The 12,772-nt window shown below is 51.6% G+C and overlaps 1 protein-coding gene across 1 annotated transcript in view; it reads left to right on the forward strand.

Moving 5' to 3' along the window:
• Positions 1–11,982, forward strand: part of LOC133341312 (F-box only protein 11-like) — a 31,487-nt gene extending 19,505 nt beyond the window's left edge. Inside the window, exons 13-23 of the mRNA XM_061549830.1 lie at positions 760–845; positions 1,157–1,251; positions 1,824–1,946; positions 2,959–3,044; positions 4,089–4,165; positions 4,290–4,433; positions 5,168–5,278; positions 5,910–6,017; positions 6,719–6,827; positions 7,524–7,622; positions 9,013–11,982. Coding sequence (XP_061405814.1) covers positions 760–845; positions 1,157–1,251; positions 1,824–1,946; positions 2,959–3,044; positions 4,089–4,165; positions 4,290–4,433; positions 5,168–5,278; positions 5,910–6,017; positions 6,719–6,827; positions 7,524–7,622; positions 9,013–9,142 — 1,168 coding nt within the window. The 3' untranslated portion in view covers positions 9,143–11,982. The remainder of the gene's footprint in view (positions 1–759; positions 846–1,156; positions 1,252–1,823; positions 1,947–2,958; positions 3,045–4,088; positions 4,166–4,289; positions 4,434–5,167; positions 5,279–5,909; positions 6,018–6,718; positions 6,828–7,523; positions 7,623–9,012) is intronic.
• The last annotated feature ends 790 nt before the right edge of the window (positions 11,983–12,772 follow it).

Raw genomic sequence — 12,772 nt, forward strand, 5'->3', positions numbered from 1 at the left:
GCACACGAGGGGTTGGGTCATCAATATTTACACATTACACCAGGTACTCATTTGAGGCCGAGTCAACCTAGGGGATTCCCAGGACTGCTACACTACCACTGCCCACGAACGACATACGCTCATATGCACACAACACATGACACACGCAATGCATGTGCAATGTCTGCACACAAAAAAACATTGTGTTACGTTACTTACAAAGTTTGGCAAATTCCACTTCTGCAGATAAAATAATTTAAGTGCGATTGTTAAACAAATACTTGCAACAAAGGTACTGTATACATTTGCCAATGCTTGTGTGTGTGATTCGATCCATGTGTCGTGATCGTAAGCCTGCATTTTAACCGATGATTCGATACATTGTTAATACCCTAGTTTTACTGGTAGGAACCTCCTGGTTACACCAGCCCACAGAGGATTATTGTGTCTGTCCATCCGTCGTGCTGGGTGGGGAGGGGAGGGTGGGGAGGGGAGGGGCTTGGTGGGGAGGGTGGGGAGGGGCTGGGTGGGGTGGGGGTGGTGGGGCTGGGTGGGGAGGGGCTGGTCACACCGTGGTGCCCTTATTAAGCTCAACGTTTAACCTACTCACGCCGGCTTGTGCCCGCCCTCACAGTCGGCCATATTTGCGGAATACACCACGCCGCCGTTGACCCTGGCCATTGACCGAGCAACCCAACGTTCCTACCAGCTCCCTCCGCAGGAATGTGTTTACCATCATCCTGCGTTCCGTGACAGATTTTGAATGCGTGTGCTCTGCAGAGGGAACACCATTTTCAATGGCAACCAGGGCGGGGTGTACATCTTTGGTGACGGCCGTGGCCTGATTGAGAGCAACGACATTTACGGTAAATTGCGCATCTCATAACATGACGCTGTCTGCATCATCGTCATCATCATAATAATGGCAGTAGCAGGACTGGAATATATATTCATAATGATAATAAAAAATAATTTACCTCCCTTTGGCAAAGTTCTGCTGGATGAAGGAATACCTTCGCCATCTCGCCAGGCCATGGGTGTTATTTTAACCATACTTGACAGTGCTTCAGAGCATATTGTACGATATCATCAGGAGCAAGAGGAGAACAATCCATGGCGATTTTTGTCCGAGACGGCTCTCGTTTGTTTGTTTTTATCTCTCTCTCTCTCTCCGCAGGGAACGCTCTGGCGGGGATCCAGATCCGCAGCAACAGCTGTCCAATCGTACGGCACAACAAGATCCACGATGGGCAGCACGGCGGCATCTACGTCGTGAGTGGCGTGGGCGGAGGCTCGGCTCGGAATTCTTGGCAGCTCATCGGCCGCCCCCGTCCTGATTGTGGATGGTCAACACGGCCGGGCAGCGGCACGGCTCAGCGGCTTAACGCTTGTGGCGCTTGTTGCAGAGGCTCGCGGTACCGTAGCCAGTGGCCGCCCTGGCGAATACTTGTTTTTTGTCACGCAATAAAATGCGCACCATCTAATTTACTCTTTAAAATACGTCCACCGCAGTGGATGTTAAAATCCCGTGAGGTCGTTCAAAAACAATGGTGGGCCGTGTGCGCTTGGTGTCACGATCCACATTTGGAAATTACTCGCAAATTCCCACGTTAGAAGAAGCCACGGAGCAACGTCACCCTCTACTGTGAAACTACTGCAGACTGTGCGTCTGTGAAACATAACACCTTCATGATAGCCTTGCGCTTTAAGAATGGCATGAATGCACAAATGTACTGGTTCTACTACCGTCCTGACGCGGCACAAATTTTGAGTGTTTGCTTTAGTTGTGTGTCTTTAACCGTTGTGTCGCTGCTGTCTGTCTGCGTACGTGCGCCCCTTGGCAGCACGAGAAGGGCCAGGGAGTGATTGAGGAGAACGAGGTTTACAGCAACACGCTGGCGGGAGTCTGGGTGACGACGGGGAGCACGCCGGTGCTGCGTCGCAACCGCATTCACAGCGGCAAGCAGGTAGAGAGACCGGCGCGCAAAACCCACCGTCCCGTCTCTATCGCCGGTGCTACCCCTGGCGCCGGTCGCCGTCGTCGCTAAAACGTCTCATGATTGCCCCCCTCTCGACATTTCGATGAATTGTCGTGATTTGGGCGTCGCTATTCAATCCAAAGATTTTTTATTTTTTTGCGTCTTCTTAGTGTTGTTTATAATTGTCTCATTTTGTAGAGTTTTGTTCAATCCATTCGCCGAAATGTAACTTTAACGTACAATAATTTGCATGCAGTTTGAATCTCTCGCGAGCGTAAGAGCGTATATGAATCGACGAGTCGATGCATTGTTGCATGCGATGTCGTCAGCGCTGCCAAAACTACTACCGCCTTTAATCACCTCCCCATCATCACGATCTCTTCTGCCGCTCTTCCCATAAAAATCAACAACTATAACAGCCGCCATTCGCCACAAAGTGGCGGTGACGTCATCACAGTGCTTTAGGCCAGGCCAGGTGCTCTTTGAGGCTTTGTAAAGTGTCAAAGGCTCGCTGATAGGACGTCACAGGACAGACCCAAATCTACGTACACATGCACACAGTACATACACCCACACACCTTAAAGGCGGGTCCACACCTCATTGGCCGGTTGCGCGACTTGGTTGCATGCAACTGAATAGATTGTATGTGGACGTCTCTGCAACCAGGGACGTCACTTGTACATATGCACACGCATAAAGAAGGCACAAAGAGATAGAGAAAAGAAAAACGATTCGAGTAATGAAAAGAAAGACGCCCAACAAAGTGACTGGAGGAGATGCAGGGAGAGAGAGTGAGAGGCGGGAGAGATACGGGGGAGACGGTTATCGCCAGAGCCATCTGACCTCCACTTGTCTTTTCCATGAACTGTAAATAACCGATTCCCGCACGCGTCGTTCGATGTACGTACCACGAGCTCACGAGTCCATTTTAATCGATGAGTCGTTACTTACCCGTTCATTGTCGCGATTGTCGATGTGTGCGCGCGCGCGTGCTTGCAGGTCGGGGTGTACTTTTACGACAATGGGCACGGAGTGCTCGAGGATAATGACATCTACAACCACATGTACTCGGGTGTGCAGATCAGGTGAGCACTGCCCTTGATTGTTTGTTTTATTGCAACTCAACGAGCGCCCGGTACAATTCGTCAATCGCAAAAGAGAGGGGATGCAAAAACTCTGCAACGGCAACCCGATCTCGGCGTGACGGGGAGGACCTCCCCCCCCCCCTATGAAGGGAGGGCAAAAATTGGGCTCACTGCCACACCCTAGTGGGGAACCATGTGATGGAGCATGACGATTTATGCGAGGCGAGGGAAAATGGAGTGCTGCCCCTGGTTAATGAAGCCGCTCGGTAACTTACTACTACGCCCAGGAAATACAATGTCCGTGTGTCCGTCCTTCACAGGACACTTAATGATTACATGAAAATTACAAAACCCTTCGACCATTTGCTGCAAAACTTAGTGTGCAGCTCACCAATATGGATGGCCACATCCGTGTAGCTTTTTTTGGCAAAAATCTGCAGTAACATTATTCCAGTAGTTTCATCGATAAAAAATGTACTGCCGAGTTACGCTGTGTACCAGCTTGATTGACACGTGTTAGAATGCATACGTTTGCATTGGAGACCTGCTTGCGGCACTGAATGGCATGGAAGATGTTAACCCTAGGATGCAACCCTGAAATTTCGTGACTGCAAGGATTCATACTCTTTGGTTTTTTCGGTAAAGTCCTGTTCCAGTGGTCCAATTTGGAAGACCCATACAAGCAATAATGTATATATTCGCTCACAGAAGACGACTTACTGGTTTCATCATATTCCTGGGTCTTTCGGTAAGTCACGTAGATAGGTTATTTTCTTTGAACCTATCAACGTGACTTTACCGAAACACCCAAGAATATGAATTCCTGCAGTCACGAAAGATTTAAGTCATGGTTTCATCATGTGAATAAATTGTATTAAGATGTTAAATGTCTCGCATAAGAGTATGTAGTAACATGCATGCCGGATACATCATTGTCGGATCTGCTGTGCACCCAGGTTTGCATCCTCTTGGGGTTAATGCACTGGCTTGGCAACTTTTTTTAACGGTCATTTCACGTCGACCTGTTTGCTGTCGTCCCCACAGGACGGGCAGCAATCCGAAGATCAGGCGCAATAAGATCTGGGGAGGGCAGAACGGAGGCATTCTGGTTTACAATTCAGGTGAGAAACCCATCTCGCCGCCATCAAATCATCTCCTTCCATCTCACTCTCAACTGGCGTTGAGATGCCCCCGGCGGTCGCGTGCGACGTCAAACCTGTGGTGACGATGGTCGTTGTCGTCTAGGCCTGGGCGTCATCGAAGACAACGAGATTTTCGACAACGCCATGGCGGGCGTCTGGATCAAGACCGACAGTAACCCCACGCTGCGGCGCAACAAGATCCACGGCGGACGCGACGGAGGAATCTGCATCTTCAACGGCGGCAGAGGTAAGCCTCCCCTACCCAGTGATCACCGTAGATTGAAAACTCATTTAGAACTGATTTGTGTTTAGTTTGTTGTCCTTCTCCCGCACCTCCAATTAGCGCGGTTGGCTACGCATATACTTAGGGGTGAGCAACTCGGGTGTAAAGTTGTGGCAATAGCCCTATCATTGCTGGAACCGCTTGTTATGTTTTTTACGTTTTCTAACTAACATTGATGAACGTTAATGCATAAGCTCAATGCGTTCATCTGTCTATAGCAGGGAGGGGGGGGTGGCGACGGTGGCGGTCACGATAAGTCTGGTAAAGATAATGTCTAAAAGATTGTTTAGCACGTAGGCTTTCGCGACCAATATCATCCACAATACAGGTTTTTTTTGGTTAGATCGCGTAAATATAAATTATTTGTCGCTAAAGCCGCCACCACCAAACACAGCCAATCAGTACAGCTTGTCACGTAAACGGAACATGCAAAATCGTTACTAGTACAGCACACCGGTATGGTGGAGAAAAAATATTGTGGATTTGCTCTCTAACACACCGGTTAGTGCTGTACTAGTAACGAATTGGCCACGTTCTGTTTACGTGACAAACCTTACTAGTTGGCTCTGTCAGGTGGTAGCGGGTTCAACGACACATTTATATTTACGTGATGTAACCCAAAAAAAACCCTTTGTTATGGATGAAAGATTGTTGTATTTTTGTTACTCAAACGTTAATTTTCGTTTCCGTACGAGAAGGCGTTTTGGAGGAGAACGACATCTTCCGGAACGCTCAGGCAGGGGTACTCATCAGCACCAACAGCCACCCGACGCTGCGCAAGAACCGCATCTTTGACGGCTTCGCCGCCGGTGAGCCGGCCAGGGTCGAACCGGGCCCGGTCCGTGTTTACACAGTCTCAACATCGTGTTGCCATGACGATCGACGCTTCCGCCACCATCAACGCCGTGTCTGCTGCCCTTGCTACTGTCACTGCCGTTATCACCACCATCATCATCTCGACTCTCGCCGCCACTGCCATCACCACCATCTCTACTGCCACCATTGCCACTGCCAACAACATCACCACCTCCACCACTGCTACTATCACCACCAACATTTACACCACCACCTACCACCATCATCTCGACTGTCACCATCACTGCCATCACGACCATCTCTAATGCCATCATTACGACTGGCAGCGACATCACGTCCACCATCATCTCTGCCACCACCGTCATCTCTGCCACCACCTCCACCACAATCTCCATTGTCACAACTTCCAATACCGCTACCACCTCCCATTTTCACGACCTCCACCACTGTCATCGCTACCCGTCACCACTACCACCACTTCCATGGTCACTGCCACCACCTTCATCGCCACCTCAGTCCCCACCATCGCCTCGAAGGCACTCTATAAATAATTAAAACATTTGCACGTCCCCTTTGACCTGCGTCTCTCTCCTCTCTGTCCCCCTGTCCCTGTCTCCCCGGCAGGCATAGAAATCACGAACCACGCCACCGCCACGTTGGAGGACAACCAGATATTCAACAACAAGTTTGGGGGCCTTTTTGTTGCGACGGGTGTCCAGGTCATCATGAAAGGTGCGCGCTCAGGGAAGATGCGCGTCATGGTGGCACAGAACGTCGCATTGTGATGTGTCGACGATCGCCAACGTGGGTGAAAGTGGCAAAACACAGCTGTGAGGCTTGCTATGCTACAATCCGAGGGACGTGAGTCAATACAATACGAGAGAAGGGGGAGGAACGCTTGGATTCGAGAGGACAGGCGAGTTAGAGGCAGTCGTGTTGACCGTTAAGACGGGTTAAGTGGGCACGGGGGATAATGGCCGGTGGTCGAGACTATAACGGCATAACGGCAGCCAAAAGGGAGGAACGTGCCCTAGTGAACGTCCACCGCAGAGGTGGAGCGATGAGATCCGCTCGTGTGCTGGAGCGAGATGGGTTGTTGGAGTTTTGTGTCTGCGAGGGATGGCGATGGCTTGGGGGGGGGAGGCCTTCAGTCGGCAGCGGATGGATCACGGCCAAAGATGAAAGCGAAACGTGATTATAAATTGACAGTTAACTCTGGCAAAGAAGTGTTAAATCATTATACCTCCTTTAAAAAACAAAACATGGCCTTTATGATGCCATCTGTAAAAATTCACCTGACTTGAGATTGCCTTTGAAATCCCCTCCATCCCTTGTGCCCAGCACCTTGTCCATGCAGTTTAAAGTGAGACCCTTCTGCTAAGAGTTTATTTTGTTTCTTGTGCGTGCGTGCGCGTGTTGTTGCATGCGCGAAGACAACAAGGTCGGCAACAACCAGGACGCGATAGAGAAGGCGGTGTCACGGGGTCACTGCCTCTACAAGATCTCCAGCTACACCAGCTACCCCATGCACGACTTCTACAGGTGGCGGACGCTAACTACCCCGCTCGCCCTCACCACGCACACGGCCGCCACTTTGTTTTTTTTATTGCAACTCAATGCGAGCCGGGGACAAATACACCGACTGCAGACCGGTGGGGGATGAACAGAAACTCTGCGAATAGCAACCAGATTGACGTAACAGGATCCCTGTGGAGGGGGAAAATTAGGCTCGTTTGCCCCACCCAAGTGGGGGACCGCGTGCGATGACATGAAGATTTATATTTAAAATAAACATTTAAGTTTACAAAACAATCGTTCTCAGGGCGCTATGCACGGAAAGACGGAAATAGTTAACGTCGATCAAGGAAAGAAGAAGTGAGAAAGACGTTTGAAAATAACTACAAATGGATGTTTATTGGTCGAGATTTGAAGATCTGTAGCGTTGTGACCTCCAAGGGCAAAGAGTTCCAGAGTTGAGGTGCCACAATAGCAAAAGCCACGATCACCCCGAGTGAGGCTTTCCTAGGTAAACAAGCATAGACGTAATACAAAATATCTAAATTCAAATGGTAAAACGGACTGTGGTGAGTCACGATCACCGGAGTTTTGGAGACTCTATTGTCTTGGCACGGGGGGGGGGGGGGGGAGACGCACGCCCTGTGGTCCGGCCCCGTGGAGGCGACGGTTACCCGACCTGTGTGAAGTTTGTCCTTTTGCGTTCGTGCGTGCGGAGCGCAGGTGTCACACGTGCAACACCACGGAGCGCAATGCCATCTGCATCAACTGCATCACCAAGTGCCACCTCGGCCACGACGTGGAGTTCATCCGGCACGACAGGTGGGTGTCGCCGCGCACGTGCACACCGTCGCAGGCTTCCTTCGTTCACCTCGTGGAGGTGCCCACCCCCCACCGCCCCCCACCGCAGCAGTGCGTGGCAAAGCTCGAGAGAAGAAGAGCTCACGGAGCGCAGCCCTAACCCGCAAAACCGCACTTAGGTCACTGTGATGCCTCGTTTGTGCCCTCGTGTGCAGTGCCATTCCTTTTACAGGCAACCCCTCGATTTGACACTCTCTTGTGGTACACCATTTTGGAAATAACGCGCTTTGAGGTCATTTTCGGAACGTCATCCTCGACGTAGGCCCCACCCTAGCCCGTCACCGCGACCCAATGGCGTTGCCAGCAGCCAATGCGGTACGATAAGGAGTGTGCTGCACTGTGCGGCATCTCGCCGCGTGTACACCGGCACCAACGACGGCGTAGATACAAAGTGTCGGGGACTAAATGGGGAAGAAACGTTACACAGAGCCGCTAATGAGTCAGAAGATAGAAAGAACAAACGGGGTGCCGAGAGAAATTAGCAAGAGAACAGGTTGTGAAGGGATAAGTAAGAACACAGTTGGCCGGATGTCTCGCATCCGGAGAGGAAGGGGCACAGGTGGTGAAGGGATAATTAATGAGAGGGAACTGTAGCAAGAGAACACAGGTGGTTCAGAATTGAAGGACCGAGTATTATATTGTGTACGTGTATTGTATTGATATTGGTTAGGATAATATAGGCGAGTGAAAGTCCCCATCCCCCTCCCCTCCTTTACCATTTCTTACGGGGAAATTCCTTTTGACATACGAGATTTTTTAATGAGTGTTTTTCCAGGAACGCACCTATCGCATGTGTCAACGAATGCCTGTAATCATTTGATGACAGGGCTATGTCGAGACTGAATGGGAAACTTCTTCATCCGTGTGTCTGTGCATGTTCGTTTGCTCGTGAGTCGACTGAGCGAGTGTTCGTGCAGCGGTTAGCGCGTCGCACTGAACCCAGTGACCCGAATTCAATTCCCGTCCAAGGCCAACACCAGTGACGATTATCTGAACCGGTCCTGGGCCTTCTTGAGGTCGACTCAGCCTCAAATCAGAATCTGATGCAATGTGGAAACATCCCCACTCGGGTGACAAAGGCGGCCCGGCGTAGTGTTGGCCACCGCCACCCCCTCGTGTGCCATGCCGGCCTTCAGAGGAGCTCACTAAAAGCACTTTCCCCAACAGTCGGTTAAAGGCAATACAGGGCACCTTTGTCTTTGTGTGTGCGTGTCTCTGCGTGGACATGCATGTGTGTGTGTGTATACGCGTGTGTGCTTTTGTCCTAATGTGTGTCCGCTCGCATGTGCACCCTCGCGGGGGTCGTCCTCGACGCTCGCTCGCCATTCGCGGTTCCTTCCGCCGATGAAAGATTCTTCTGCGACTGCGGCGCGGGGACGCTGTCCAACCCATGCACGCTGGCGGGCGAACCCACGCACGACACGGACACCCTGTACGACTCGGCGCCGCCCATCGAGTCCAACACGCTGCAGCACAACTAGTGGGGGGGGCGGTGGCGGCGGGCGTCGGCGGTGTGTAACGACCAAGAGGACTGGTCGTCACGGTGTCGGCCGTAGTGATGGTGTCGCGACGACGGTGCTGGTGGTGGCAGGGAGAGGGAGGACGACGCGTTCACCGATGCTCGACCACCGCACCTGCCCACCGTGTCGCCGCCGTCCCCCCCCCCCCCTCTCCTCCTCCGCACCACCCGCGGCGGCGGGAGCGGTGACGAATGCTTCCAGCGTCATGCCGAGACTCTTTGCCGCGCAGAACGGCGCTCGGGAGACAAGGACGGTCTTCGTTGAAAATGGCCGAGCCCCGGGGCCGCTGCCGTATCCCGTTGTCGCCATCGTCTTCGCATCTCGCGTTGGGACTTTCCCCCCCCTCCCCCCGTTTACTTTTTTCTTTAAAAATTCTCTCAAGCGGTTTCGCGGGGACTAGCATCCCCCAGTCTGCGTCGTCAACGCACAGCGACAGAGCGTCGACCGAGTGGCGATCGAGCGATGGTGGCGGCTGCGGCAGCGACGACTGCACAGAACACTCGCCGTGTCTCCGCCGAGTGACCGGGACGGATGATGACCTGGCCAAGGGGGCGTAAAAAAAAAACGAGCTACCCCCAGACAGAGCAGCATTGTTCACCCCCCAACCCCCCTTACCTACCCTCTGGCCTTCTCCGCACTACTTTCACGAAACTGCACCGCGCAAAACACCGGCGGCGTTCATCGCCGAACACTTTTCACATCGCTACCCGCCCGTCTGCCGGTGACGGCACCACGAGAGAGGACGTGGCGGCCGTCCAGAACGTCGCCACGACGGCCCGAGGAAAACACTAACACGAGACGCAGAGATTCAAGCCACTTTAGGGCCTCCCCCCCCCGCACCCGAGCCGTCTGATGGGGACCCTCCGAGCGCCCTCGCTGACTTTGACGTTCGTTCGGAATGAAACAAGCATTATCTTCTGCGCGCCCGCCATCTCCCGAGAGAGGCGCTGTGGCGCAAGAACGCAAAACGTGGTTTTATTTCATTTAACGTTTTTTTTTCCTCCCTCGTGGTTAATCTTTTTCATTTTGAAACGTACCGGTTGCGCTCAACTGCATTTTGTGTGAAAGAGTCGATGGTTTTTTTTCTTATCTTCTTTTTTTTTGCTTTATGGGAAGAAAAACGAAGACGGACAACAAAGAAATTTACGATTTTTTTTGTTTTGTGCAAAAAGCATTTTTGGGGGGGGGGGGGGGGGTGGACGCTCATAACCCGTGCGCACACCCCACCCATGTGCCCCCCCACCCCCCTCCACACCACGCCACCCCCCTATGGAATTCAGAACTTTCTCAGCCAACGTGGGACCCCCCTCCCCCCCCCCCCCCCCCCGAGTCAGGTCCGCTGTTTTCTTGCATGGAGCAAAGAGCGCTTTAGTGCCATGTTTAAACCGTCCTTGAATTTGCTCGATTTATTTTAGCTTACTTGAAAATCCGGGCCTTAAAAAACGAGAGAGAGAGAAAAAAGAGAATTAAAGATTGTCAAATTTTATCTGTCACATTTGCTGTGACCCCCTTCCCCACTCAACTGCTCCCACCCCCCTCTGTACCACCGCCCCCCGTCCAAAAAACCCCTCACAACACCACCTCTCTTAAGGTCAATTAATATATATAACTATTATAATGCATTGCTCACTCTGTCGCCCCCCCTCGTGTAGCATTAGTGTCGTGCGTGGGTAGGAGCCGTGTTTTTTTTTTCTCCTGGGGAGGGGTTGCGGACGGGGTGGCGTGTGTGACCCTCTTTCACGCGCTGCGGCAACGGTGGCGGCGGTGGGGATTGAGGGGGGCACGTGCAGCGTTAACGTGCTTGTACAGACATCTATCACGCCCCCCCCCCCACAGCCCTCCCACAAAAAAACTGCTGCGTTCTTAAAACCGCCGCCACTGTAGCCGATGTCCCAACGCTGTTGACCAACCCTTCGAATTTTTACCTTTTCGTTAACATTTTTTTGTCGCATCGTGCAAATATTTTTGTTAACAGGAATATTTTTTTTTAATGTCCAAAATATTTGCTGAGCAAATGCTCGTGAGACCGCTTGCCCCTGCGATGGTTGAGATAGGGGTGGGGGTTGATTGGTTTGGGGGGAGGTGGGTGCGTGATGAGGGTATGACGGTCATAGTGTAGTGATGTTCTTTTTTTTTTTAACCGACTTGTTATTTATAACGTTTGAGAGTTGACAAAAGCGATTGATGCAAAGCTCGCCAAGGCGCTACTTACATTAAGAAAATCTTCGTGGCTCCTGAAGGGCCCACGAACCGCCCCCCACTTTTTGCTCCAAATGTCCGGCGCAAAGTTTGCGACGTGGGTCCAAATTTATTTGCCCACCGCCGGCCCCCCAAACCCTGGCACAGCGGTGCAGCGACGAGCAAGCGATTCGGCAAGAATCGTCACTCCCGTTAGCGGAACTTGCATTTCTGAAACCTTACCCACCACCATCTCCCAAACCTGCTCGTTGTTTTCGCGTGGTCAAGATTTCCTCGCTGTCCCCTCGCAATAAAAGCCACGGGGAGAAAGAGAGGAGGGCGCCCGCCCGCCCGCCCGCCTGCCAGCCCGCCGACCTCTCCATATCGCGGCTTGACCGGCGCGCGTCACAAAAACACCGAGGGCATGTAACGATCCATGGCGTTCCCACCGTTTCTTACACTCGCGATACGCTCGTCTCCGACGGCGCGCATAGGAATCGGTGAAATTTTACGATTCATGCAAACGACGTGTAAAATGTTATGCAAAATGTTACCGCTATGCCAAGGCCCGCGAAAGGAGATGAAGACGTTGGAACGTACGGGGAGATAAAACTATACGCGACGTAAAGAAAACGAGAAAAGATTTATTTAATCGGGTCGCGATTTGCGAATGGTGGCAATTAATGGAACGGTGACAGGCGTTGAATCATTACATGCCTCTAATAAACACAACAACCACAACAATCAGTCGGCGCCACGGTGCAAGTCTGTGTCCTTTATAAGCAATTACGGTTATCGGCAACGATCATGTTAGTTTTTAAAAAAAATTGTCATTTCGGGTGAAGGCTGGGTTTCTTGCATCTCGCGATCACTATTGAAGTCTTTTTTTTGCTGGTGGGAAAACCGCGAAGCAGGAAATGGTGCTCCAGGCCCTGGAAATAATTCTTGATCGCCATTTCTGGAGCATACGGCAAGACTGACATGATCGGTGAACATTTCAAATCCGACACTTTTCTTGACATGGTGCGGAAACCCGGAACAACAGGAAGATGCGCTGCAAGCCAGAAACAAATATATTTAATCGCAGAGAGTTTTGCCTCTGTGTCATTGCCGCCAGTTGTTTCCGTTTCACTGCTGGCCATTTGGCATTGTTGGCCACGTTTACTCAACCCTATCGAGTTGTTGGTTTCAACAGTAACATGGGCCACAGCTTCAGCTGTTGAGCTGGTGGTCTGGGCAAGGCTTGAGAGTTGTACGTGCAATGTGGTGAACACGTGACACGCATGACAAAGTCGTGCCTTCCGAATACTATTTGTGAGTACACCTTTGTCCCTTGTTAAATCTGCAAGTGGAAGTGGGCACAAACAAATGCTCAGAAATGTCTCCCGAGGAATTCAGGTTTGGGTTTGGAGC

This window comes from Lethenteron reissneri, chromosome 11 (assembly GCF_015708825.2).
Source record: "Lethenteron reissneri isolate LAM-NWPU_2019-01 chromosome 11, ASM1570882v1, whole genome shotgun sequence".
NCBI lineage: Eukaryota > Metazoa > Chordata > Hyperoartia > Petromyzontiformes > Petromyzontidae > Lethenteron > Lethenteron reissneri.